The sequence below is a fragment of the Perca flavescens genome, chromosome 9, assembly GCF_004354835.1.
Source record: "Perca flavescens isolate YP-PL-M2 chromosome 9, PFLA_1.0, whole genome shotgun sequence".
Lineage (NCBI taxonomy): Eukaryota > Metazoa > Chordata > Actinopteri > Perciformes > Percidae > Perca > Perca flavescens.
This window is the reverse complement of record NC_041339.1, coordinates 25993485-26017741: the sequence shown is the minus strand read 5'-3', so window position 1 is coordinate 26017741 and position 24257 is coordinate 25993485. Positions and strand designations below refer to the sequence as shown.

The following is a 24257-nucleotide window of genomic DNA, read 5'->3' as shown; positions in this document are numbered from 1 at the left end:
CTTTGATTTGATGTAGTTGCTAAGCAAAGCCAGGAGAAGTACAATGACCAGGGTGAAGAATGCTGTTTTTAGCCTCAGTCGTGGGGAATTGCTCCACATTAGCTATTCTCCAGCCTCTAGAGAAGGCTTGAGGCCTATGAAAGTATAACGTACAACACATGGGGGAGAAAAGCTCTTTCTCCTGCAGCTAATAACTCAACATATTATCCATGTCAGTGTTAGCACAGAGCCAGTCAATGGGAAGCTAGGGAATCTTAAAGCACAGTCAGTATTGTAGGTCTTCATTCTTTCTATGATTCTTGTTTCCCTCTCAACTCCCTCCTGTGAAAGGGTTTTATTTAGCCGCTATATTTTTTAAATTTTTTGGTAGGTAGAGAGGTGGTAATCTTCACCTTTTTCTTGTTTGGTAATGGTGTAGGGCAGGAAAGGAAATTACGAATCCCACTATGGCCACACCAAAACCCGCCCTACGAAGCAGCTCGATTGGTTGGGGTTAGGCATTTGACCTCGAGGAGTTAAGGTTAGAATAGCCCGGTGGTCAGAGAATAGGACCTGTACAAATGGGGTTACATAACCTTGCGTAAGCATGGACGCCTGGCCAATAAATGCTATTGAAGGGCGGGTCTTGGCGTGGCCATAGTGGGATTCAAATTTCATAAGATTAAAGGAGTCTGTTACACCTTAGATTAACCCTTACATTTCTTTTACATTACCCAGAAGGAATTTTCAGGTTGGAAAAAATATTGAATCGTCTAACAGTATTTGTATATATATATTTTGTATCAGCTTGTTCCAGCTCGTCATTGAAGCCATTTCATATTTACATTGAATGAAGGATTAAAACCAAAGACTGTACTTGTTTTATTGATTGCACCATTTCATCAAGTGGAAATATTCTTGATGTCTTGTGCATCATTTTATACACAGTTTCCCATAATTCAGTCTGATATCTGTGGAAGCTTTTTTTTTCTACTTTTTGTACACTTATGTTTTGCATCTTTTATCCTCATCTGAAAGGTTCAGTCAGATTCTAGCCCATGCCTTCAATAAGAATTTTAACGTGGTGAAAGTCTTTTCACAACCAAGGGGGGGACATGTTGTTTCAGCTCATATATTTGCACATTGTCAATATTGACTGATGAACGCCTTCAACAGTAAAGTACAGGCTGTTATTCAGTTTCCTTCTCATATACTTCCTCTGCCTTTGCACCTATATTTCCTCCTTTTTCTTTGTCTTTTTGTTTACTGTTCAGTCCACACCATCTCGTATGAAAAGAACATCTGCATGCCGTCTGCAGCAACATGCCTGCTTTGTTGGCTTTTCGTACACACCTTTTTGTAATTTACTCTGAGAATCATGATTCTAGTGCTGGTGGTTTTTTTTGTTTTTTTTGGCTTGCTGTATTTTACTCCTGTTATGTCCCTTGGAAAAGTGCTATGAGAGGGCTGCGATTATGCAATGTTTCGGATGATGCCTGAAGAAATTGTCTGTCAAGGAAAATGAATTGCCACTGTTGTAATATCTCCAGTTTTTCACTTTCCTCCTGATCATTGTTTATGGAAGCACACAAGTCTCAACAGCCTGTTGTTTGTGTGAAGGTCTTTGAGTGTGTCTCCATTAACATAGAGAAGGGTCATTAATTAGCCTCTTTTTTAAACTGCGGAGGCTTCATTAACTCTATGCAGCGACAGAAAAACAGTAAAATCAGTCGCTCCAGTTGAATTTGCTGAATCCTGCACTAGTTTCATTTCATGATACATTTTGATGAAAAAAACATGTTGCACTTCCTATGCTGCTTTTACAGTACGACTTGTGTAACATCCCTCTGTAGAAACTCCAGAGCTAAATAAACCAGAATGAAATGCTGCATAGATCTTCCTCGAGCTCTTTTTTGAAAGGCGAGAAATCAAAGCTGACTAAGTCATTAAAGATGTCTTCCTCTGCTTGTCATTGAGTGGGAAAGGAAATGGGAGGAATGGTGTAGTAATGTACAACAATCGCTGGTTCCTCTGGGTATTGATCTGACTCAGAGCCTCCCTTCCATCTTTCCTGTCCAGGAATAGAATATCGTACCATTTTATATCGGTTAATCCACAGCCATGAGACTGACTGACAGACTCACAGTATCTTTTCTCTAAATCCACTCTTTTATTATCCTTTCTTCTTCTATTACTATAGCTCCCAGCACAATGTCTGATGTGAATAGAAATACCCAGTTTGCCTGACACTTATTGGAACGTCTCACTACACTAAAGTGCCTGATCATCTAATGATTATAATTATCTCAAGTAATCTAATTTCTATCCCATAGTTTAATTAACCTCTCTAAAACAACTTTCCCAGACAAAAGGTTGCTAGGTTTGACTCTGGCACAGTCAGTCAGATGTACAGTAACAGGCATTAGACACTAATGCCCTCTGTTAAAGCTCCTTAAAAATGTATGAGCCTGTTTTCTCTGAATGTCTGAGTTGTTAGGTCCTCCATATGACCCTCTGTGCGCTCTGAATACGAAACATGTTTGTGTAGTGATTCAATTTGCAACTTTCAAGTTATAAAAATAGTAACATATTTTGGGGAATATGTTGTGTATTTGCTTTCTTGGCAATAGATGAGGAGATCGATACCGCTCTTGTTTGTGTTCAAAATGAAGTTGCAGCTGGTTGGCTTAGTTTAGTATAAACACTGGAAACTGGGGTAACAGCATGGCTCTGCAAGGTAACAAAATCTGCCTGCCAACTCTTCTAAAGCTAATTTATTACCCGTTATATGTTGTTTGTTGAATCTGTAAAAACAACACACACAAAAAAAGAGTAGGGATAGCTGCTTCCAGTCCAGTTATGCTAAGCTAACCGGCTGCTGACTCCAGCTTCATATTAAAACCCACAGATATGAGAGCGGTATCAATCCCCTCATCTAACTCTCGACAAGAAAGCGAATAAGTGTATGAATATATTCATAATATTATCAACTCCATTTCATTTGATTTTTTTGAGGTATTTTGCTATATCCAAGTATCCAACTGGATATCTTCCAAACATGCCATGGTGCTGCAGTGATCCTTAACCTGTTCTACAGAAAACAAAAATGGCCACTAGCATGTGTTTGCATTGTTGCTGTGTGTAATATGGGTCCCTTTTGTTCTGTGTTAATCAGAAAACCCTTCCTCCACTTTGGCAGTCTCCCACTACTCAACAAGGAGGTCTGTTTGCTCCACAAAGGCTGCCATTCACTCCACTATATTCATCATCACCACTCGCTTATTCATAATTCGTAATCCCCCCCTTGACAATGCTCAATTCAGCCAGTTAGATAACCAGTCTGTGGTCTGAAGGAGTGAGTAGTCTGCATCGACTGGGCATGAAAGGGATTCAACACTGGCTTCAATTCATTATTGCTACCTGACTGAATAGTAGACTGCATAATTTCCCTCATTTAACACTAGCTTTATTACAGATATGACAGCTCAATCCCTGCTTCTCTGCTTTTTCAGTGAGGAAGCTGACCCAAATTAACCATTTCACCGAATATGACCCACTGATTAGCCGACATGGCAAAAAGAGAGAGAGAGTGGCACATGAAGGAGGCAAATTAGATAATACAAATCACTCAGATAAGTGAGAAGCATACACAAAATGTGATAAAAGGAGAGAAAGACAATAGGATGGGGGAAAAGTGATACTTCAACTATTCTGCTGAGGGAGCACTGTGGCTCTTTTTTTCCTACATGGTCTTGCCTTGTCCTTCTCTTGGCCCGCAGCCACGGGTGGCTCCAGTATCACATGTAATCATTGTTATTTTGAGGCCAAGGACGAGTACCTATTATCCTCCCCGCGCCTGTTAATGAGGAAACCAGAGTTCTGACATCCACCAGCACTGACATCTTCATCCCATTTGTCACAAAGGTGGAACAGACACCTCCTATCTCCTTCCCAAAGACAGACAGTCCTAGGGCCCTATTTTAACGATCTAAGTGCACGGCGTGAAGCGCATGGCGCAGGTGCATTTAGGGCGTGTACAAATCCACTTTTGCTAGTTTAACGGAAAAAAGGGTCCGTGTGACACTAAGTACAACCCTTGCGCCTCAGAGTGTCATCTTCCATTCCCTTTAAAAGCCAGGCGTGTTTGTACCTTGGCGCATTGTTATTATGATGATGTATTTGCTAAGCAGGAAGGAGAGATTTTCTTGTGGATTTTTCTTGTGCGTGAAATGCGCAAGCAGATCATATATATATGTATGTATGTATGTATGTATGTATGTATATATATGTGTGTGTGTATATATATATATATATATTTTTTTTTTTTTTTTTTTTTTTTCCTGTGTTTGTGTGTGTGTAACAAGCATAGTGTGCATGCAATGTGCATGAGCCTAGGCGCATTTTACTAATGTGCTGTTAAAATAACAAAGAAATGCTTCATTATTGACTTTAGACCAGGTTTTTGTTAGTCAATGGCACGACACTTTCCGCTGCCTCAAGAGAGCAATACGCCAAGAAGGAACCTGAACACACCTCCCTGTAAGACCAGCACGCCCATGGGCTCACAGATGGGCGCAGGTGCATTTGCTATTTAAACGATGTGGGCGCTGGAAGGGGAAATTGACAACTGCGTCGGTCTTAAACTAGCAAAGACAACTGCGTCGGGCTTTGCGCTGTGCTGGGTGCAAGATAAGGCCCCTAATCTCAATTAGGACCCCTCTCCGCAGACCCCTCTGCGTCTACGCCGGACCCTACGCCGTAGCCTGACGTGCACCTCTCAAAAAATATAACTACACGTCGCACGGTCGTGGCTGGGTAGCGTTGCATTTCCCCCGACTTAATTCCTGGTTCTCCTTCTCCGTAAACAACATGAAATCAAGGACAGGGTTAACTTTTCCTGCTACAGATTTCCCACCGTGGTCAGAAAGCACAGGGGAGACACTTTGTTTCTCTCAATATGACTCTAGAGTCGGTACTCGCTCCGAAGCTTATCGGCGTAACTCTCTCACTTCTCGCTCGTTCCATCACACACACACACACACACACACACACACACACACACACACACACACACACACACACACACACACACACAGACACACACACGCACACATATGCCGGCTCGACGCACACACCAGTGCACAAGTATAAACATCAGGCCACTGACGTGGGCTACGGCGAAAGCTCTGCGTGGAGCCTCCGCAGAACCATAAAACAGGGTTTAGTCTTGTTTCTCTTTCTTTTACTGTTCTTAATTTAAAATACAGTTTAGTTTCCTGTTCTGTGTCAGTTGTAATTGGGATAAATTAGATTCTAAGACTATGTCAGCAGTTTTATTAATGGCTTTAAAAATAAGTTTGTTAATTAGCAGCAGATCAGTTTGCAGGCCAATGGCAATACAGCTTTGAAACTTACAGGAAACCAGTTTTCAATTCCATTCTTTTTTTAAAAAAGCATAACACAGCTGATATTGAGCCTAGCTGGCTGTCATTTTTCTTTTAAAGGAAACTTGCAGCATGATCTTCTCCTTTCAATGTCAGTATTTACTGAGAGATGTGTTTTGGTACAGCTACTGATCTCAACAAAGTTGAAGCTGAAAAGCTGTTTTTTGCATACGTACTTTGACAACTCAGGTTTATTTGTATCACTATCAACAATTGCCCCTCTTCTTTTCCTCTGCCTAGTTTGAAAGCATCATAGGAGCTCAATGTACACAATGATGACAAATACCTCTAGAGACAGCCTGAGTGAGAGGAAAGGCAGGAGAGCTGAGAGAAAAAAGGGACTGAGATATTCTGCTCAGGGGGGCTAAGAGAGAGGATTTTGAATAAGATAAAGAGGCAGTGATGGTAGCAACAAAAAAGATGTAGAGAGGAGAGAGAGAGACTGAGAGGTCCATGGTGTGGAAGAGAGGAGCATACTGCGGTGAAAGAAAGCGAAAAGAGACAGAAGGAGTGCTCTGCTGCAGCGGGAAATGGGGGCTTTCATATTATCTAAAACACATCTGTGTGTGCAGCTGCCATTGGAAAAGAGAGATGCAATGTGGAATTGGGAGTGTTTGTGTTTGTCGATTTGGTGCCAAAATATATTCAGACTGTGTACCTTGCATTGGGAGAGTGCAGCAGTGAGGTGGCCGTTGCGACAAGCAATAGAGCGAGTCAGTGTTTGGAAGCTGGAGAAAGCAGGATGGAGGGAGAAAGGGACAGATAAGAGGAGAGGTGGGTTATGGTTTGCTTCTTTCTCTCAAGACATGTAGGCTGCAAATGCAGAATCCACAGCTTGATTCACATAATCTTCACAGGTGGAATGGTCTGATTTGGTATTTATTTCAGACATTTCAGCTGCATGATTTGATGACTCAGCATGCACGTCGTTGCTGCACCTCTCTCTATATGTACATGTGCAGTGATGGGATGTTTTTTGTTTCCGTCTGCATGTCTTTGTGTTTTTTACTATATATGCGTCGTTGTGTGTAGGGAAGTTGGGAACAGGTTTGAAAGGGCGCTGTCTGTCCATAGTGTTGCCTGGTGGTCCAGTGTGGCTGGGTGTGGACTCATCTGTACAGGATGGCTACATACAGAGTCGGGGATGGAAATGATTCTAATTAAGGAAATTGTTGGGTGTTTGAACCTGATTAGGCTCTCTGTCCCACTTACTGATGTAATTGTTCTAATAGGGTCATTTGTTTCATTCACACACTCAGTAGATGTGACAATGGGAATGTTTTTTTTCTGTCTTATTTTTATTTGCTACATTCCCTCATTGTCTCTTGGGACAATTCTATCAGTATCTCTGTTTTTCATTACATTATGTCTGTGTGTTTGCTTCTGTCTATCTGCCTCTCTATTAGACTGGCTAACTAAGAGTTGAAATGACTTGCTACTGAGAAGATATACATTCTGCTCTAGTCTCCAGCCTCCTAGGAAATACACTCTGTTGCCAAGCATATTGAGTAAAGGCATCTTTACCTAGAGTTGCATTTGAAAGTACAAATCCTCAGCATCACACCAGTGCGGTAAATCTGCACTGCAGGCCTCAGAATGTGAGAAGGGGGGAATATTTTGTCTCACAAATATGAGCTCTATGTAGGCATTAAGGTGCTGCTGTTAACAGCTGGTCCAGACAGGCAGCAAAGGGAAAGTATTTTGTTTATTTTGATGTGATGTGAACCCACGATAAAGTAACAATCATTTCCACATATGCTGTTCTACACACATACTGCTTTTGTGGTCTCCTTTTTTGTTTCACTTTAATGCTGTGCAAAAAAAAGGGCTTTTGTCAAGAAAAGTGATCATTTGATTACACCTGTAATTGGTGGTGACTCCGCAAACTGTCTCATGATTGCATACTTTGTTAAACACCCTTTATCCAAACAATATAACATGGTTTCAGAACTAGATGCTTATAATATGTTCTAATATCTTACTTGTGTTATCCTATTACTGCTAATTCCATGTATTGTTCACAGAGAAAAAAGTCCTCTATTCTGTTAAAAGTGATGTGTTTACATCTACTGATGCAACAACAACAGTTTACTTGGAATAAGGCAGATTAAATGTACAGTACAAAGCTGCAGTAAGTGTCAATGAGTGGCCCCTGCAAAACACTAAAGCAATTACTGCTAATCACCAAACTGGTTGCCAGAAAAAACAAGAATCTTGCAGGTTATCACTAAGACCAACACATTTTCTTTCTGTTAAGCACCATACTGCTACTTGTGTCGCCATGACTTTCTTCAGGAATATGATGTGGATTTAATAACTTGAAAATAGATATCTATTCTCTCTATTTTACACTGTTAATGTGTAGTCTGCAAATATCCTACATCATGTTTTAGGTTTGTAGTACAAAGTGTTGTGTTTAGTCACAGTTGTGTTTTTCTTTATTTTTCAAGAATGCTCATTAAGGTATTCTATATTTCTGCTGCTCTCTCACAGCATCGCTGCATTATCTATATGAAGTGGTAAGTTTTTATATAATAAAGGGAAAGCAAGGTAAATGCATCACCTACTTCGTTTCTTCATTGAAGAGAAACAATAAAACGATTTGTTTTGTATTGTAGACACCTTCATATTCCCACATTCAAAGCCACATACAGTTCATCATCTGATTCATCATTTCATTTAAGTTCCATAAGGGGACAAAATATGTTTACTGAAATCATTTCATAAAATATTTTTGCCAGTCAATAGCTTAGGAACAAAAATCGTCCTGGGTGTGTTTTCAGTAATATCAAGTCAGATGATCTACTCTCCTCAGCTAGAAATACAAAACATTCCCAAAGCATTCCTCATATGTATTCTTTAGACCTGACCTAAACTTTTGCTCCAGCTGCTTAAAGATTGACCCCAAATCATTACCTCTACTTGACTGAGTAAAATCTTCAATGTTGACCTTCAGCCAAGCATAAAGACCAAAGAGTTGTCAAACAAACTCACACAGGCAGCGAAGACAGTGAATGCATCGTCAAGTCTTTCCTTAAGTGTCTGCGACCTTCATTTTAGAGCTTCGCCTGAGTTTCTTAATTGATTTACACCCTATTAATCTGGTACTCTATATCTCATGCTCACACATGCATATAGACAAATATCTGTGCGCGCACACACACACACACACACACACACACACACACACACACACACACACACACACACACACACAAACACCCAATCACAGAAATGCTTCAGAGAGCAACTGAGATCACAGAGAGACACCCTGCTTGTTATGCCTGCCTGGCTGCTGTCTGATAAGCGTTAGCCCCAAAGCAGCTGTCTCACTTTGAAGACTGTGAGTAATACAGAATGTATCTGTATCACTGCTCGACCTGGGCCAACCTGCTCAATGGTGCCCTGGTTTCTGTTACAGGACTAAAAGGGGTTTTCAAACTCAGAACACACATAAGTGACATTTGGGATCACTTTTCTATGTTATTGCTAGAATATTATTTAATTTTTCGATTCAATTCAGTTCAATTCAATTTTATTTATAGTATCAAATCATAACAAGAGTTATCTCAGGACACTTTACAGATTAGAGTAGGTCTAGACCACACTATAATTTACAAAGACCCAACAATTCCAGTAATTCCCCCAAGAGCAAGCATTTAGTGCGACAGTGGCAAGGAAAAACTCCTTTTAGGAAGAAACCTCGGGTGGTGAGAAAAATTTCCTGTTAGGGAGACACCTCGGACAGACCTAGGCTCTTGGTAGGCAGTGTCTGACGGTGCCAGAATTTACAGAAAACTATCTTTGAACATTTTAAACTTCTTACTTAACTTCAACTCCAACTATTTAAACACAATTAAATTATGTTTTTCATGGTACAATCAGTCATACACTGCATTTACAAAGTATCTCACTTCATTCATGAAGAACACTAAGGAGTTAAAAGCCATCAATGCAAATTGATTAGCCTTAATAAATCAATCACAATAACTTTTTAACTCATTGTTTTGGTTTTTGGGCCAACAACTGGCTGTTTGGATCAGTCTTACTGCTCACAGCAGGCAGCTGTTTTCAGAAGAAAAGCTCTGTACACTACCTGCTCAGCACCAAACAGCAGACACACAGTAAGTGACTAGCATGGTCAACATAATGGAGCATTTCCCTGATAAAGAACCAGATATTTCCTTCAGGAGTTGGCGGAGACCTTTAAATAGAGCTTATAAATTAAAGCATTGTTGAAGTGGTGAAACCAATCTGCTGGCTGTTCCAGGAGTGTGTGTGTGTGTGTGTGTGTGTGTGTGTGTGTGTGTGTGTGTGTGTGTTGCCCTCAGCAATGAATACAGGTCTCATTAGAATTGCTGTCATGTCGCAGCACTGCCTGCAGCAATGCTTCTAAAGCACAGTGGAACAGCCAGTCAGATTTCAGTATCTAGTAGTACCACTTCAAGATTAAAAAAAGTCAAATATACCTTGCTCTGTTTTCTGTTCGGCCCGTTAGGATGTTTGAAAATGTTCTTCAGAGAGGAAGAGCAGCGTGGAACCAGATTAAGTTGTCACAACCTCTTTGTAAGTACTGAAGAGGAATACCTTAAATAGTAATGCTACCTCTAAGTCAAGGTCTGTTTGCAGGTGCAAGTTTGTAACTCCAACATGTTTTGATTTATCTTGACAGAAAATATCTTCTGCAAAATGTGTTAGGTTGAGTTTTTGGAAAAGGAAGACGAGTCCTTTGATTTACTGGCAAAAGCTTTTATTTGGTTGGGTCCTCTCTGTGTCTAGGCTCGCATTTCTTCTTCACTTTATTTTAAGTAGAACCTTTTAGGTTAGAACCATGGTGCTTTCCAGAGAGGACATAACATGATGAGGAGATAGGACAGTTAAAATATTATTATAAAAGAGAATTTTAAAATAAGATAAATACAGAAGGATAATATTATAAATTACATAATAAGACAAATTATAACTCAGCCATAATACAAGGCTAATAAATAAAAAACTGAGTTAAAGAAGATACTTAAATATTCAATATTCCTTTCTCATTAACTCTAAACGAATGCAACATCTGAGGAACAAAAAACATTTAGGCAATTCTATAAAAAATGGATTTTGAGGCATGATTTAAAGCTGCATTAAATGTGCATTAATTGACTTGGTATACTTGACATAGTATCACATAATAAAACTATTTTGGTGAATGTGTTAGCAAACTGTTGCCTATTCGCACATCCAGCAGACAGAGCAACATTAGCATTCCTTTGGCATTGTGCTTCTTGCTGACATTCACTCTATTTCTTATATTTTAGCTCTGGTTTGGTCTCTACACACTCTTGAGAAATATATCACTAAAGGTTCTACAGTAAATGCTCCACTGTGTTCACCAGCTAGTTGCTACTTTTCTGTCTGTAATGGGGATGGACAGGTAGCATACAGTAGGTTTATTAGCTGATAACAGCTGCCTGCTGTGGCTCAAATTGAAGTTGAGAGCGGAGTTATGGGCCAGAAAACCAATACATTGGTCCAAAATAGATTAAAAGTCTCCGTAGGGCTGAAGGTTACTGCAGAGTTTGGTGATAATTCTATGATGGTTACGTACTACTAGTGACCCCTTTTCACACCTAGTAATTTGCTCCATTGGTTATGTAAAATGATTGATCAGTGTAGCTTTAAAAACATCAGACCTAGTTTTTCCTGAAAATAAGCCAAACAATGTACTTGCAGCTGTTGAAAATCACATATTGACTTAGTTTTTGCAGCAGCTTTATGTTGTATGTTGGTGCAGTGCTTATGCACATACATACAGTACTGTAAACATAAACAAATACTATATTCTCTAGATAAGGCTGGTTTCCGGGAAGACCCACTCTGTTCCGGGAAGTAGAGAGACACACTAAACAGCAGCACAATGATGTTTTTATGTGACAGGTGTTTATTGGATTCACAGAGCACGCAGAGATACTTAGTGATTTACAGCATCATGCTAGTAGTGGTGATGTCATGGTTAAATTTACAGCCTGCTATGACCGTGACTTTCGTGGGCGTGCATGTGTGTACATTCACTTTTTTATCCATGTAAGCAATACGTACACCAGTTGTAGGATGTACATTGACTTCCTGTGTAGGATGATAACTTTCATATTTTGGTTTTCTACTCATAGAGATCAAACATGTTCTATTGCTTTCAAATACATAAGAACAAACAATTGGTATATTCTTGGATGAATTCTGTGATATTAAACGTGCCTGTGTGTGATCTCTCTAAAGTGCCCCACTTTCCGGCTCCTCTGACGCTCCATGCCTCAGTGATCACAGGGCAGTTGTGGGACGGGCATTCTCTCCAGGCTGCTGTCATTATTATTCAGGACCCGGGAAATGGTTTTCACAAGCTGTCCTCTAACAGCTGAGCAGGGTCTGGGGTTAAACTGGTTACAAAATCACTTGGCACTGCTGCCCTTCTGAAGAGCACATCAGTGGGAATATGAGAATCTAGGTCAATGACAGATAAATGAGGTGTCAAAGATAAAGTTCATTGGAGCTTGGATAATAAAATTGCAGTTGTTGTTCTAGAAGAAACATATACTGTGTGTTATTTTTCCTTCAGACTGCTGCATTAAAGGCGACTGTGTTATAATGTGACATTATTATTATTTTTTTTTAAGATTATTTTTTTGGGGTTTTCCCTTTATTTCAAAGTGGATAGACACGAAGGGAGAGAGAGAGAGATGGGGGATGACACGCAGCAAAGGGCAGCAGGAAGGATTCAAACCCTGCTCCGCTGCAAGACTCAGCCAACATGGGCAAACGCTCTTACTGGGTGAGCTAGAGGTTGTCCCATAATGTGACATTACTGTGTGGCTACAGTATAGAGCTATTTTTAGTGTTGACTTCAGGAATAGAGACAAGGTAATTCTAGACAGGAGCTAAATTCATAGTTCTATATTCAACATTTCTTCGTATCATGTTTTATTATTCAACGCTTATATGTGGGCGTCCCTGAGACTCAGGACATACAGTACATGTACAGTATGACAACACTGAGAGAAAGCTGCACTTACATGTGTTGAGTTGATTGAGTGTCTTGTGTGCGTATGTGACAATTTAGAGAGTGTGGACAATGTGTGGCCTCTGGTCTTGGCAGGGCAGGGTTAGCTCTGTCAGTCTCATGTTGTGAGGCGAAGGGGTGTGACATTTAAATCTGTCCCGTCGAGAAGGACAATTTTGTGTGTGTGTGTGTCTGTTTTTCTGTGTGTGTGTCAGGGCAACGGTAAGAGTTTTAGAGGCGGGTTTGCAGAAAATGTTAAAAAGGTCATTGCTCTTTACACTGTTTCACTTTGAAAAGGTGACTCTCTTTCTCTCCCCCTCCGTGTCTCTATCCCCCTCTGTCTGTCTGTCTGTCTATCTGTCTGTCTGTCTATCTGTCTGTCTGTCTGTCTCTCAGATAAGTTGTTTGGAAAGCGGCTGCTGCAGGCTGGGAGACACATCATGTCTCATAAGTCTTGGATGAAAACGGTGCCCACGGAGAACTGTGATGTCCTCATGACATTTGCAGGTCAAGCACTCACACACTTTGTCTTTTATATATATTATACTCTTTTCTATACCAGAAAGTACTTGGCATTATTATGGAATTATTTGCATTATTCAATTTAACACAAATTTGATATGAAAGATCCTTTGATTTTAATGCTCCAACATTCACTGCAGCTCCACAGTGTTAAATCTGATCTTATTCCATAATTTAATTCTGAATTTGTGTTATAAATATAAAGCTGTAAATTGAACTTTTCATTTTTCAGGCAAGGAAGAAAGCAATACTCTTTTGTTTTTATTTCTCCCATTTAAATTAATTTTAGATTATTGTTTATCTCTTAAAAAACACAGAGATCCCAACCTACCGCTGAGCACTAGGGATCAATACAATTACTGTTGATAATAAAGATGAAGATAATGACTATAACATTGATCATCCTACTTCACTTCACTTTCTTAGTCATAGCCCGAAGAACAGAGAAAACAATTTATGAGCGGTTTCAATCTCTGAATGAGCTGAGAAAGCATGAGAAGAGAAGTGTTTGTTAGTACGACTCTTTACCTCTATAGCTGCTGCTCAGGAATAAATACTGTAGTACAAGACTGTGGGAGTACTTTCCGGCAGCTCCGTACAGTAATGCGTGGGTATGGTTGGAAATGTATTTTATACTTTTCCTGCCACAGACACTACAGATGACCACACGTTGCTATGGCTACTGAACCACATCCGGCTGGGAATCCCAGAGCTCATCATCCAAATACGACATCACAAGCACACACGAGTCTACGCATTCTTCGTCACCGCTACATATGAAAAGTAAGGACTCTCTACAAAGGTTTTCTATTGTTAGCAATGCATTTTTGCAAGGCTGTATTTAGTCATGATCTTGACAGTTTAGCTGCAGCTAATGATTCTTTTCATTATTTATTAATCTGTCATTTCTTTAAATTAATTGAGTGTTTGTTTTTAATATAAAATGTCAGAAAATTGTGAAAATGTTCTTCACAGTTTCCCAGAACACAAGGTGACATCTTCAAATGTCTTGTTTTTGTCCGATTAACAGTCCAAAAATATATTCAAAATATATTTAATTAATAATTAACATTAACAGCAAATCCTCACATAATTAAGAGTATGAAAAATAAAAGAAGAAAAACATTAGGGTGCAATATCTTGAGTTTATATATGACCATCATTTAGGGAGTTTTCTGTAGTAATGTAGAATTTAACCATTAGGTAGCTATTTGTTTTGGTTGTTCTCAATGATTTAATATCCTTAAAGCTGCAGTGGGTAGAATGCAACAAAAACGCCAGGATTTGAAGTAGAGTGAGACCTATTTCTGCAGCCATCTCCCCTCTCAGTCGCATGGACAATGCATGCGCAGAACAGCCAATAGGAACTCTCTCTCTCTGAAATGACCTGTGATTGACCAAAGTCCCCTGTCACGGGCTAGATTATCTAAAGCCTGGAAACGGAGCCAAGAGGAGTCTAGTTTTCTCTCAGACCACTGAATTACACTGAAAGTTTATTACGATTTTTTTGCCCAATGACACCAAAAATGAAGTGCCTGCCACTCAAAGGAACAGTTTGACTCTTTCTTGCCCAATTAGATGTGGAAATCAATACCATTCTTATGTCTGTTAAATGTGAAGCTACAGTCCTATAGATTCGTTTAGCACAAAGACTGGAAACAAAGCTGAACTGGCTCTGTCCGCAGTTAACATACTTAGTCTACCGGCACTTTTAAAGCTTACTAACACGTTATATCTGTTGATGTCTGGTGATGTTTAATCTGCACAAAGACTTCAAGTTTAGCTTCATGTTTATGCTATGTTTTATGTTAAGCTAAGCTAACTGTCCCCTGACTGTACCTTCATATTTAGCGAACAGATATGAGAGTGGTAGCCTACATTAATCCTCTTATCTAACTCTTGGCAAGAAAGTAAATAAATATGTTTCCCAAAATGTCAAACTATCCCTTCAAACTGATTTCCTTATTTTCCAGAGTTATAAATATACCTCCTTTTGATAGCTTTAGCTGAACAATATTCCAACTTTGCCTAACAAATCTGAAAACACTGTGGGATTTGTCATGACCTGCTACAGGTACAATAGTGCTACTATTACTGCTGTTTTAACTGTAGCTGTGTGAATTAATCACCCTGTCTCCCGCTGGAAACAATACAGGCAAGAAGCTACAGCAGTAACTTTTCTCAACAGAGACAAAAAATGAATAATGCAGTGTATATCACTGCTTCTTCTTGAACTGTAGTTTAAGGTTTAGTTATTTTTAAATGCTACTACTTTTAAGACAGAAAGATCCTGGCTGTTCTGTGCTGGTGTTAAATTTTACCTTAGTTTATTGTTGTATTATATTTAGCTGCAGCTATAGTAAGCACAGTAGCTCACAGTGAATCATTAGCGAGGCTGCCGCAATGCCTGGTTTACTGTATCAGCACCACTGCTCTGCTTCTGGCTGCAGGTTATTTAAAATGTTGCAGAAGGTTAGAGTTAGGCTAAACAGTATGGATTGTATTTGCTCTGATTACACTGCCCAGACACAGTCTGTTGTTTGGAAAATATCCCCATGGGAATTGGGGATGAGCCCAGGGTCGTTTTAATCTTAGCATTGACTTTGGTTTATAAATACTGAGAAATACAATCCAGGGGATAACGTTGTCACTTGCTGTTCCATATTGCATTTCACCTCTTGACAAGTCCTTGCTGCTGACTGTGCATTTAACAACGGGCCTCTTGAAAACCCTAAGAGTCTCTCAACCAAACCTTTTTACCAGTGAATGGAATAGGAATAGACAGATGGCGCAAAGAGAGAACAAGAGAGAAAGAGAAGGAAGTGAAGTAGAAAGACAAAGAGAAAACAACAGGGAGGGTAATGTGGTAGGAGGATGAGGAGAGAGTGCTTTCTGAAAGTGTGCCAGTGGGTTTCAGATGGAATGCTCGAGTAAAATGATTGCTGTCTGACACGAAGTGCACTCTCCTCTCTTTTTCTTTCTCTACATACACACACACACACACACACACACACACACACACTGCACACACCTGCTGTTAGATAGGTTGACCTACATTTCATGTGATAGAAAAGATAACCCAGAAAGTGTTTCATCCTTTCAAACTCACCTTGAATAGTCATTCACTTTGCATAAAGCGGTGATAATTTTCCTTTTAATCCCTCCTATGTGAGAATACCAGCTGAGGACTCTAGGTGTGTTAGCTGTCAAATGTAGGCTTGTTTTATATTATCCTATCAACTGAAATGGCGAAATGCTCCTTCTTCTACCGTATATGTTTTGTTTTGAAAGAGAGACTTGTGTAGAAAATCTGGGTATGAGATCAAAACAGCTGAGGTCACAGATTAAGTGCTGCTATTTGTGGTATTTTCAGAAAGTCTCCATTCATTGCTTTGAAAACAACTGTAGCAGAAAGTACAAATGTAGCATTTAATATACTCAGACAGTAAATGTCCTCCTCCTCCTCTTTTCATAGCTGACATACTATCCATTACTCATGTCTCAGCTCTGAGTGGGCAATTTACAGCATGCCGTCCAGTTCTGCTGAGTTTCTACATTACGTCTGATAGATATTTGCTAAATTAGCATAAACCTTACATGCAGTGCTCTCTCATAGCAGGATTCTGCTTTTTTACAAGATTAGCTTTGTCTACACATTCCCTTTGACTGTGTCTCCTAATTAAGACTCCTTGTATTTGGGGGGAAAGAGTGTAAAAGGTGATAACGTTTTTGATTAAATAAGAAAGGGGGAATCAGATTCCTGGCAGCAGCAGGAGCTGCACACCTCTGAAAGGCCTTTCAGTTATTGGCTTAGATTACTAAACAGTTGGTTTAAATAGATTCAGCCTGTTTTATTTCTCGGACTAGGACCTTTATCATGATGGTGCTGCACACTAAGCAGTATTCAGCAGTGATACTGAAGCTTACACCTCACATTTCTGCTGCAATCCATCATGGTGCTGATCGTACTTCACTGTACTGCCCTGTGCTGCATGATGGATGGAAGTTACAGGCCTACCTAGGCTGTGCTCCTGTATAAACTATATATGTGCATGTGACAGAGAGAGGTGAGCTGTCTGCCTGGAAGGAACAGAGGGCGTGGTGCTGCATTATTACTGCGATTTCAGCACAAAGCCGCCGTGAAGGACAGAAGGAGAGGAGAAGGGGGTGATGGGATAAAGGAGGAGGAGGGGGAGAAGGTGACAAAGGAGAGGATAAAAGGATGAAGAGAGTAGGGGAGAGTAGACAGAGTGGCTGGAGAAAGGAGGAGGAGAAGGGAGAAAGAGAGGAGACATGGAGTAAGGGCTGATGGGAAATGAGATGATGAGAGTGATAGGGTTAAAGCATTAGAGGAGAGTTCAGATGACTTTAACACTATGAAGGACAATCCATCTCTGCTAATGTTATTGCTTGCTGTTATTTTTTTGTAATCCAATTAACAAACTGGCTGAATACACTGTGGTCATTTCCAGCAAAATGTAAAATGCAGTCTACGCAGCTAGATATTTGTTCAGCTATCTACAATAGAACTGCAACTAAGAATTGTTTTCATTTATTTATTTGAATTTGAATCTATTTATTCAGCCGCTGATCTTTTTTGATAAATGTATTAATAGTTGATTCAATAAAAATGTCATAAAATAGTGAAAGATGCCCATCACAATTTCCCATTGCACATAAGGAAATTTTGATATTGCTTGTATTGTCCAACCAACAGTCCAAATGCCAATAAGATCACGTTTACAATGATTTGAAACAGAGGAAAGCCGCAAATCCTTACATTTGAGGAGTTGGAAGTAGAGAAAGTTTGGCCTTTTTGCTTAATAAATAACAATCGATTATCACAACTGTTGTTGATTAAAGTAAACATTAAAAAGGAACTTTCAGGATGTAGGTACAAGTCCCTCAAAGTCAAAGAACAAGTTTATTAAAAATTAAACATTCAACAATCGTGCTGGGAAAAGTCCATTGTTGAAAAGGGAAGATGTACCAACTTTATAACGACGATGTGACTAACGGATGATCTGATAATCTGTGGGTGGATTTGTTGTTGTTTGAGGTCTCTCGTTGTTGTCCTGCAGTTTGTTGCGAGGCGCTGAGGAGATAGGACTGAGGAAAGCGGTGAAGCCCGAATTTGGCGGAGGAACACGAAACTACTCCTGTGATGAGGACTACATCTACGAGAACATCGAGAGCGAGCTGTGTTTCTTTACTTCACAGGTTAGTATCAGCGCACGCACGCACACACACACACACACACACACACACACACACACACACACACACACACACACACACACACACACACACACACACACACACACACACACACACACACACAAATATGCTGTCAAGAAATCACCTGAAATTACTCTCTCCTCGCATTCGCTGCAGGAGAGGCAGAGCATCATTAAATACTGGCTAGACAATCTACGTGCCAAACATGGGGAGGTGCTTCATAATATCAACTTCCTGGAGGGCCAGCCAATTAGTAAGTTGCATCCTTTATCAGCATACTCTGTGCTATTTGTCTTTATTAAACAGAAGGCAGTTCTTTGCCAGGTTTTTGGAAATAATCCCTCAGTTGGTTTGGGTTTAAAATGATTGGAAGCATAATTATGATGGATTTGATGGTTTAATGTCGCTGATAGGTTTCTCTAAGTACCTAATAAATGTAAAGTAATTTGAACTTACTTTGATCTATGTTTTTTTTATTCTCTGAAGTCCCGGAGCTGAGTGCGCGAGGTGTGATCCAGCAGGTATTTCCTCTCCATGAGCAGAGGATCCTCAGTCAGCTGATGAAGTCCTGGGTCCAGGCTGTTTGTGAGAAACAGCCTTTAGGTCAGTAGAACATGATACTTCCTGATATGCATAACCCTCAAGACACAACAACATGAGAAAGTACTTTTGATATACTGTAGTTTGCTCTTGTTTCTATCCTCTAAGAGTCATAATACCTGTGTAATATTATCATTTTTCACTTGTGTTTACAGATGATATCTGTGACTACTTTGGGGTGAAGATTGCCATGTATTTTGCCTGGCTGGGATTTTACACCACTTCTATGTTATATCCTGCTGTGATCGGCTTTGTGCTGTGGATGCTCACTGAGTCGGATCAGGTGAGGAATGCAGCTATCATAGCCTCAAACAACTTAAATCACCAACCACCAAAAATGATCAGTCTTAAGTCTGTGTGTCTGTGTTTTTGTGTTGCTTCAGACGAGCCGTGACATCTGCTGTGTGGTGTTTGCACTGTTCAACGTGGTGTGGGCCACTCTGTTTCTGGAGCGGTGGAAGAGGAGGGGGGCTGAGCTGGCATTCAAGTGGGGAACACTGGATACGCCGGCTGAATCCCTGGAGGAACCACGGCCTCAGTTCCGGGTGAGATAAACAAAAACTCGGACTCCTTCCATCTTCCTATCCCCTTTTTTTCAGGCCCTTTCATGCGCTTCTCTTTCTCTCTCCCTCTCTCTCGGCAGGGAGTGAAGCGCTGCAGTCCCGTAACAGGATGTGAGGAGTTCTACTATCCTCCGTGGCGGAGGCGTGTATTCAGGTGGCTGGTCAGCCTGCCCATCTGTATCCTCTGTCTCTGCTTCGTCTTCCTGGTCATGCTCATCTGCTTTGAGCTGCAGGTCAGTCAGCTGTCAGCATCTGTTTGCTACGTGTCCTGCTTGTATAAATGTAGCAGTAATAGTTTAGATGGTAAAAATGTCTTTCTGTCCTTGTTTAGTTTCGTCAAATTTCTTTTATGGGTGGATGTAATGATGCAGCAAACCTGTTAAACATCTACAGGCTGTGGGTGGAACTTGATGCAAATAAAACTAAGAGAAAATATATAAATACCTCCTCCTTTAAAATGTTGTGAACACATCTTCTATGAACGCCCCCTGATGCTTTTTTCTCAGAGGTGAAGAGTAAAAAGCTGCGATTGTGTCTCTGCAGGAGTTTGTGATGGGGATCAAGGAAATGCCTCGGCTAGCTCGCTTCATCCCCAAAATCATGCTAGCTATCACTGTGACTGCATGTGACGAGGTGTACAGGAAAATCGCTTGCTGGCTCAATGACATGGGTGAGAGTCAAGCTTCCAGATATATCCACATCAGAGCAGTTCATCTCTTAATGTGGATCTTTAGTAATCCCTTGTTAACTCTAATTAGTAATTACTTTCAGTTTTACAATATATTACATTGTTTACGAGTGGTAGGGGGTGATTCATATTGTTTCTCCACAGAAAACTATAGACTCCAGAGTGCCTATGAGAAAAATCTCATCATCAAAATGGTTCTTGTGAGTGTATTTTCATTACATAATATCTAAACTACCCATGTGATTTAGAAACTTTTTTTTTAAACGTTCCTGTTCACACAGATTTCTTCTTAATGACACCTGGCATTTCTTTCTCTTACAGTTTCAGTTTGTAAATTCTTATCTCAGCCTTTTTTACATTGGATTCTACCTCAAAGACATTGAGCGCCTGAAAGAGGTAAGAAACATCCCCGCTCTGATGTTCCTCTGTCACGCATTATCCTCAGCAATTCATTTGGCCTCCAACATCTGTCGTTCTTCCATGATTTCCATAACCATCCATCTGCACATGTCATCCATTTGTCCATCTGTGGAAGATGCTGCTGGTGTTGTCCCTGTTAAGGAGTCTGCAGCGGCAGGTCCGGGTCAATCTGCTTCCTTACCTCTTCTTCAAGATCCAGATGCTTGTGGTCTCTGTTCCCTGGTTCTTCAGGGCTTTACTCAAGTCCAAAGTATGATCCCTGTATATCCACTGTCTAGGAAAGAGGTCAAAGTTCAATTTCTGACCACCTGGGTCTTAACCTTGCATGCTCCGTGCCGATCACGACATGAACTTGAACTACCAACCTGCTTTGTATAAAATTATACAGTGTGTGTTTTGATTGTCTGGTGAAAACCGTGCAACGAGAAGATTCAAAACTTTTGTAATATTTGAAAATGTAATCACGTCAGCTATAATCCTGTTTTTCCTGCTTCTTAAGAACTCCAAACTTGGAGACACATGGCTTTCACCAGACAGAAATGATAGATGGGCGCTGTGATGCGAGAGTGAGAATTTAAAATGTAGCGGTCAGAAGATAATGTTTGATTGTTTCAATGATTGGTTTTTATTTCTGACTGATTGAGTACAAATTGTGCCTCCTCGCCTGCATATATGAGCATCATTTCTAGTTACAATAGTTGAGAGGTTTTGCCTTTTTTCACTTTGACATTGGAATGTGGAGTCAATGTGGATATTTTTTTATTGGCCTTTTTCTTTCGTGCAGTTTGTGGGAATTGTTTTCCGATACAACTCTCACCACTCGTACCTTAATTTCTCACTCTGTCTGCCACCTCATTGAGCTTGTCATATTCTGTTAACATCGCCTGACTTCCATGTCTGATTCCCAACCAGTACAGCCCAGCTTCTGCAAACATTTGTGACATTTACCTTTTTGCTAAACAATTATTCCACTTACAACTGCATTACAACACAAGGGTTAAATAGCATTGAAAGATATAAGCCGACAGGCTTAATTTATTTCCATAGGCCTACTACAAACCAATAGCTGTCAAAGGTAAAAAAAACCTGGCTAAAACATGCACATATAACTCACTGATGTAGTCTAGGGGTATCACAATTTCGATTTTAAATCGAAAATCGATTGAAATGAGCTTTCGATTTTGACTATTGAAATCAGAAGCATATTTGGCATTCCCCTAGTATTTTTCTCTCTCAACCCCCACCTACTTGTACACGTCCGAAGAAAAGATCTGTCTTCAGACAGTGGGCGTTACATTTGTACTCGGAACTCGGATTTTCCGAGGTCGAAGTCGGAAACACGCACCTGACCTTGGATTTCCGAGCTCGGAACCAAGGGGGTAAGCTTCTCTTGAGAACGCGTAGCTCCTATGGTGCCATTTTGATGCTAACAAGCCATCACATCCCGTTAGCATTCCATTGACTGCCATTCATTTTGGCGCCAGTTGGACAGCGAATAACTTTACATCTAAAGCGTTTAAAGACTTTATTTGTCCATTGTTTATTTATAAAGAAACACAACAATGTATAAAAGGCTCCATTAGCTTGTACCTCACGTTATGGCTGCGTAGCAGGCGTTTTTGTAAAAATAGGCTAGACTTACTGTCGCACAGTAGAGGAATTACCGTATAGTACAGGAGAAGCTCGCAGGCAGTTTCGACTCACATTAGCTATTTAAGTTTAATTACTAATGTTAACCTAGCATTTTAGTTAGCAATAATTAGCCTGTGCTCAAGTTATCTCCTTACATATACCTACGCTCTCCATCTCTGCAAGATTTGGAATGATTGAGATTTCTCTTGGCACAGCTACCAGAAGACTTACAACTTTCAGACAGGTTGCTCACGTCACATCTACGTCTTGAAGCTCAGTTGGAGGCTGCTCAGTAACAGTCAGCCAGCACCGGAAAAGTGCTTCTAATATCCTTCACTGGTCTCCGTCCAGAGCAACGGGATCTGTTGGTCCATTTTATATATGTCAATGCTTGGAACTTGAACCACCGAGTACCTCGAGCTAAAAATCCAACATGGCTGCCCCATGCGTCAACAGCATGGATGTATTAAGAGAATGGTCAACAGCTGTGAAAGCTGTAGCAACATACAGTTATAAGCACTTATTTGTGTCTCACTAAATCAGTCGTACACGCAATGCTGTCCATATCATAGACTGTATATTAAAAATGTGTATTAACAGTTTATGGTCCACATCTGTAGACATGATGTTACGCTGTTTGTATGCACAAAAACAGCTTATAAATTAGCATTGCTAACAATGGCTTACTAACTTACTAACCTGGCTAAAGCTAATGAAAACAATGAAAATCCGACTTGTAAATGGAACACATTCAATTTGGGTGTGACGTCATTCCCAGCTTCAGCATCCGCGTTCCGAGGTAAATGGAACGCACCAGCTGGTAGCGTGGAGCTTAGACACAGGGTGAAGTTAGCTTACCGGTAGATTGCAGCTTGACTTTCCAGACACCATGGCCACTGCCAGAGTCAGAGATGACCAAGAAACAAAACTGGAAAAATTGACCAAAAGCAATATTGGATAATTTAAACATAAACATTTCAGAAAACTTGTAATACAAAAATAATTGTCCTAATGTAAGTAATCAACTGGGGAAGTTTCATGTTGTTATATATTAGTAAAATCGTAACCTAAAAAGTCAAAACGCATCGTGAATTTAGAGAATCGTGACCTTAGTGACCTTAGTCATTTAAGTGTCTGAAATGAAAACCATCTGGTGTGATCTGAGGCGTATCTGTGCCGACTGTTCTAGTAGGTAGCAGTGGAAGAACAGTATCTCCTTTTCTACATTTCTACATTTCTTCTCCCATCATTGACCGAAAGTAACATTCTGTCCATGTTCCAGGAAATCATTGTGGTTCTGTGTTTGCATTCTGTGCTGCAGCTAGAAAATTGTTTGTGTTAGCATTATTTGACTTGGAAACAATTGCTTTTAGATTGAAACCAATAGATAGTGAGCTTTGTGATGCTGCAATTCTTAGTGTGCGTATCCTCTGGGTGTATATTAAAGGGCTGCTGAAGACGGACTTACTGCTCGGTTTTGTGTGCTAAAAGATCATTCTGGTTTATTACAACTTGAGTTCTATTTTCATAGTTTTGACCAACATTTCTATCAGTTTTGAAAATATTTTCTTGCTGTGATCTGGAAACAGAGTAACATTACTACAATAAAGCTTGATGGGTCAAAAGACATGAGCAGTCAGCCAATCACATAGGTTATAACCAAATTAACAAAACAACTTTATTTGGAGGTAAAACTGACATCAGCCCACTCAAAATGATGGGAATAATAGTTTGGGTTATAATAGTTAAAGGCAAGCTTTGCCATCCTGAGGGTTTGTTTAAAACCTGTATGAAAGTCTGACTGCTTATGTTACTTGCACTGTCAGACTTCTCTTTTGTGATGTTGCTGTGATCTCATATCTCTGCAATTATCTACACTGTTATTACACAAAGTAATGAGGCTCCAAATCATGAAATATACTCAAGTTGATTGAATAAACCTGAATTATCCTTCAAGTTAAGCTTATTTGTTATTTCTGTTGTGTGTGTAATGTGGTTTTGTTTGGCGAGGTATGAGTATTACTGAAAGGCCTTAAGTGTCAATGTTCATCTGTCATTGGCCTTAATGCATCATACAGTATGTCATTAAAATGTTGTTTAAATGGTCTTAAAGGGCACATCCACAGTGAATC

General features: G+C 40.1%; 1 protein-coding gene across 3 annotated transcripts in view; it reads left to right on the top strand.

Moving 5' to 3' along the window:
* ano8b (anoctamin 8b) overlaps nucleotides 1-24257 on the top strand; it is a 39341-nt gene that overhangs the window by 6428 nt on the left and 8656 nt on the right. The window contains exons 1-13 of one of the 3 annotated variants that reach the window (XM_028587624.1): nucleotides 12609-12684; nucleotides 12859-12969; nucleotides 13635-13767; nucleotides 18066-18204; nucleotides 18379-18475; nucleotides 18709-18825; nucleotides 18978-19105; nucleotides 19206-19367; nucleotides 19466-19618; nucleotides 19929-20055; nucleotides 20218-20273; nucleotides 20395-20469; nucleotides 20609-20743. In XM_028587624.1, coding sequence (XP_028443425.1) covers nucleotides 12903-12969; nucleotides 13635-13767; nucleotides 18066-18204; nucleotides 18379-18475; nucleotides 18709-18825; nucleotides 18978-19105; nucleotides 19206-19367; nucleotides 19466-19618; nucleotides 19929-20055; nucleotides 20218-20273; nucleotides 20395-20469; nucleotides 20609-20743 — 1389 coding nt within the window. In that variant the 5' untranslated portion in view covers nucleotides 12609-12684; nucleotides 12859-12902. Of the gene's footprint in view, nucleotides 1-12608; nucleotides 12685-12858; nucleotides 12970-13634; nucleotides 13768-18065; nucleotides 18205-18378; nucleotides 18476-18708; nucleotides 18826-18977; nucleotides 19106-19205; nucleotides 19368-19465; nucleotides 19619-19928; nucleotides 20056-20217; nucleotides 20274-20394; nucleotides 20470-20608; nucleotides 20744-24257 lie in introns of those variants that run through there. The other 2 variants (XM_028587622.1, XM_028587623.1) reach the window with 2 other exon arrangements.